General features: G+C 41.8%; 1 protein-coding gene across 1 annotated transcript in view; it reads left to right on the plus strand.

Moving 5' to 3' along the window:
- oatx (organic anion transporter X) overlaps window positions 1-4366 on the plus strand; it is a 20488-nt gene that overhangs the window by 8881 nt on the left and 7241 nt on the right. The window contains exons 14-15 of the mRNA XM_005753227.1: window positions 260-338; window positions 426-553. Coding sequence (XP_005753284.1) covers window positions 260-338; window positions 426-553 — 207 coding nt within the window. The remainder of the gene's footprint in view (window positions 1-259; window positions 339-425; window positions 554-4366) is intronic.

A 4366-nucleotide genomic window follows, 5' to 3' on the forward strand; every position in this document is an offset into this window, starting at 1 on the left:
AGACAGTGTGTCGCCCCCTCTATGTCCTCACCATGTGGGCTCAGGAGCACATCCCAGTCTGTGGTGTCATAGCAGTCTCTCAGAGCGACTCTCCTCTGTTAGCATAATGCCAAACATAAGAAGCTTATCAGAATTCTTCTTACTCTGATAAGCTAAATGATTTGTTTCCTTGCTACATCATGTCATTTCCTGTTTGCATGTCTGTTTTATGTCATACGTAAAAACATTTAGATCATGTGATGTGTGCCTGTGCTTTCAGGCAGACGGGAATGGGCTTCGTCTCCACCATGGCAAGAATTGGCAGCATGGCAGCGCCCGCCGTCCTCATCCTAGATGAAGTAATGTCACTAATCTAACCGTCCTTTGAATATGATCGAGGTCATCAATACAGGCAAACACTTTACTGATGGGACGACATTTCCCAGGTACTCCCTGCTCTGCCTAGCTTGGTGTACGGTGGCTCGGCCGTGCTCGCCGGCTGCTTCGCCTGCTTCCTGCCAGAGACGCTCAACGTGCCGCTGCCTGACACCATCGAGGACGTGGAGGCCAGGTGGTAAGCTACCGGCTATCTGCTAGCTTTACCAGAGCCACCTTGAGGGATCACAGAAAGTGTCAGGGATATTTTCCTGAAACTGCTGGATAAACAGACACTCACTCAAGAACGAGATCGCACAGCGCTCTTTGCTGCACTTGCCGCAAGGGAAGTAGCTGCCTCCGAACTACTTCAACTAGCTTCCCTCTGCAGGCTGCTTTTATTGGTTACACTAATGAGTATGCATTTTACAACTACATGTGACATTCCTGAGCAGCCATATCTGAACAACATCAGTGTCTGTATTCTGTGTGTGTGTCTTCCTGCCACACAATATATGCTCACAACTGTTAACCACATTTCCTGGTTATCCAAAGGCCATCTCCCCACACCCGTATACGGCTTAACTTTAATGGTTCACCATATACAAGCGTAGGCGAGCCCCTAAATAGCTGGGAGTGACCATCCCTCAGAATGTGCCTGTAGTTAAACAGCTACAGCTGATTACCTCCTCCAGCATCATAGATGTGTTGGACGAACAGAAGAATATCTAACCACGCAGTTTAAGGCACGGTTTACACATGCAAGTGCAACAATGGCAACATTTAACAATTTCAATCTAACAGAAGGGAGCTAAGATTAACCACAGAACAGAGCTAGAAACATAGAAATGTACTTAAAGGTGACAGAACTAGAACTTAAATCCCTTCATAAACCCAAAATAAATCACAAACCCACCAAACTCAAACACTGAGTCACAGGAACCGTGACCGATTCTTCAGTCTTCTATATCTGCTGTTCACATTCAAATGTTTGTATTAACAGTTCTTTAACCTTCTCCTGAACACAGTTATTATTTCAGACATGCAAATATAAGTGAAATAACAAGAGAAAAAACAAATCAAGTTTTCATGTATATATCTATGTCTGCACATAAAAGCAGCAGGATGAAGTTTACACTTTTCCTGTTCCCACCCCCTATTTCAAATTTCATTGCTTTCAAATCCATAATTAACATTAATGGATCCATACATGTTTCACTATGTACAAGTGCAACACATGAACATACACAAATAAAACAATTTTCAGCACGTAAACAAAAACAACAACAAACTACATGTTTACATCAACTAAGCGCCCTGTGTTTAACTTAATCTCTGAGCGTATTTCACATATATGTGACAAACACCTGAATGAACACTTCATCCTGGAGTACTCTGACAATGACCTATAAAAATGAGGACGCAATGAGACGACTCAGTCACTGACAGGAAGATTTCCTATATTCATGCATTTATTCTTTTTAAACAGGCGTGTGAGTTTTATGTACTTTTCTTGATCTCACCTGTGCAGGTGTTGCACACACTAACTCCTCTGATACTGTGATATTTTACATTTGTCCTTCAGGTCAGGAGTATTTGGTCTCATTGTGGGGCAAAGACTTATTTGCTGCTTTGTACACTGTGCAGTTCTGAGGGCGACCAAATCTTTAAATTTGAGAATATCTAATTTGACAAAAAGTGGATTTGATGGTTCTCTTGCAGTAGTTTTATTTTTCATCCCTATTACTCTCTTTTGCAGAATCAGGGCTTGCCACAGTTGCACTGGTGCACCTAACTTTTTTCTTAGGCGCACCGGCACAAAAGTTAGGCGCACCCAAATTTTTAAACCGCATCTCTTTACACCGCAGTTTTACATGTGCACTTTATTGGGGGAATTGCTGTCCATACAGACAATACTGATTTATAAATGATTCACTAACAATCTTGTCAACACAAAGTTCTTTATTTGGAGCACATTTCTACCAGACAGATAAGTTAAAAAGTGCTTGTGCTTAAAGTGCTTTGGCTCTCTTAATGATCACATCGGCTCCTCTGACGACCTGTTTGCTGCTGCCTGCCGCTGAAAGGCAGCGGGGGGAGGGGACACTTGGGCATTCATCGCAGCATATAATGTGTTTCTGGACACACTGCTGCTTTTTCAGCGTTCAAAGATTGATGGCTCTGTGTCAGAGCTGGCTGTGAACTTCAGACGGATCAGGCCTTAACAAAAAAGTTATCAATCGTTCTTTTCATCTTCTCTTGTTACCCACAGCTACATCCACTCTGTCAGGCCTAGTCTGCTCACTGGGGCTGGGTACCATCACTGATTTCTACAATCCATTTGATTCGATTCAGTTTTGCCTCAGACAGTCAGAAATATTAATATTCTGATCATTTATGAGCACTGATACATGTGAGACTTCATCAGAGGCATGAGCATCACAGCAGAGGCCTTTGTGTCAAAGTAACTGAGAATAAAACAGAAAAACATGAAGCAGATTTTCCTGGCCTGGATTTTTATAGCAGATAACCTTAAAAATATTCTGCAAGTTTGCATAGTTTGAAAAAGTTTACATTTTAATGTACAATATGAATAGCAGTGACCCCCAAACTGATCCTTGTGGAACCCCGCACACAATTTTGACTTTATGGCATTTATTTGGGTAAATTGTTTGCGGTTTTTAAGGTAACCCATGATAATGCCCCCTCACTGACCCCACATGTACATAGTTTAAGTTAAAGATTGTGATCAACGGTATCAAATGCTTTTTTTAAATCTAAAAAATTCTGACAGCATATTCTTTGTTTCCAATAGCAATTGTTACTGTATGTATAAACTCCATTAAGGCACGTGTTGTGGTCCTTTTGGGTCTGAATCCATACTGCTGTTCATATAGTGCATTGTTTTTTTGACAAAGTCATATAATCTATTGTAAAATATTTTTTCCAGTATCTTAGAGAACTGCAGTAGAGAGATGGGCCGATAGTTTGTGAGAAGATGTTTATCTCCAGCTTTATATATTATATGCTACCTTTGCGATTTTCATCTTATCAGGGAATAAGCCACTTTGTAATGGCAGATTCCAAATGTAGGTAAATGGTTTCACAATACATCCAATAATATCTTTAATTAAGTCCATATTAATACCACCACAGTCGATTTCTTGGAGTTAAAAGATGTAACTATATCAATAATTTGCTCTTCATCTACACCCCTCATTAACATTGAGTTTGCTACATTAATAGTTTTAGGAGGGTGTCCAGTTTTTAAAGTTTCTTTAGCCAAGCCAGGGCCAACATCAAGAAAAAAGTAATTAAAACCATTTATGTCACTAGTCGTTGTATTTTGCATGAATGGAACATGGAGAACATGAACTGCTCTTCTGGCTTCTCTTGCCTACTCCTCGCTGCTAGAGACCTGGCAGCGCTTTGCATAGCCGAGCCAGATTTGGCCCGAGGGAAGAAGCAGCTGAGACCCTCAGTATGTCTTGAAGATGATCATCAGTAGTTCTGGACCTGTACTTGGACTTACTGAAGTCCAAGGTGGAGAAGAGCTTTTCACACAAGTATGTGCTCCCAAAAAGGCACATGGTCTGCTTGAACATTCGGGAAAGCCGAGGGAAACTAGGGCTCAATCCTCTCAAAGGTTGCCCAAGCTGCTTTTCCACTCACCTCCCTGAACTTTGCTTTGAGTTCAGAGTTGCACTGCAGCTCAATGATTCCTCCATTTGAAGAACAGAAGAGGCATCTTGCACATCAAAGGAGAAGGGGTCCGCAAAAATGTGAAATGTGGCTCTGTTTGTCTTGAAGTCAGCAAATCTGTGATCAAATTCCTCCTGTAGCCTCAAAATGACATCAACATACTTTTTTTCCTGCATCCACGAGTGCCTTGCATGCTGGGAGATGGCAAAGGTTTGTCTGAGAGAGCTGAGCTTTCCAGAGCGCCAGTTTTGTGGAGAATGCTCTCACGTTGTCATAGGCAGCACTGACAAGTTGCCCCTGGCCTTGTAAC

This window comes from Pundamilia nyererei, unplaced genomic scaffold (assembly GCF_000239375.1).
Source record: "Pundamilia nyererei isolate P.nyererei 1_Seehausen unplaced genomic scaffold, PunNye1.0 scaffold00414, whole genome shotgun sequence".
NCBI classification, from domain to species: domain Eukaryota; kingdom Metazoa; phylum Chordata; class Actinopteri; order Cichliformes; family Cichlidae; genus Pundamilia; species Pundamilia nyererei.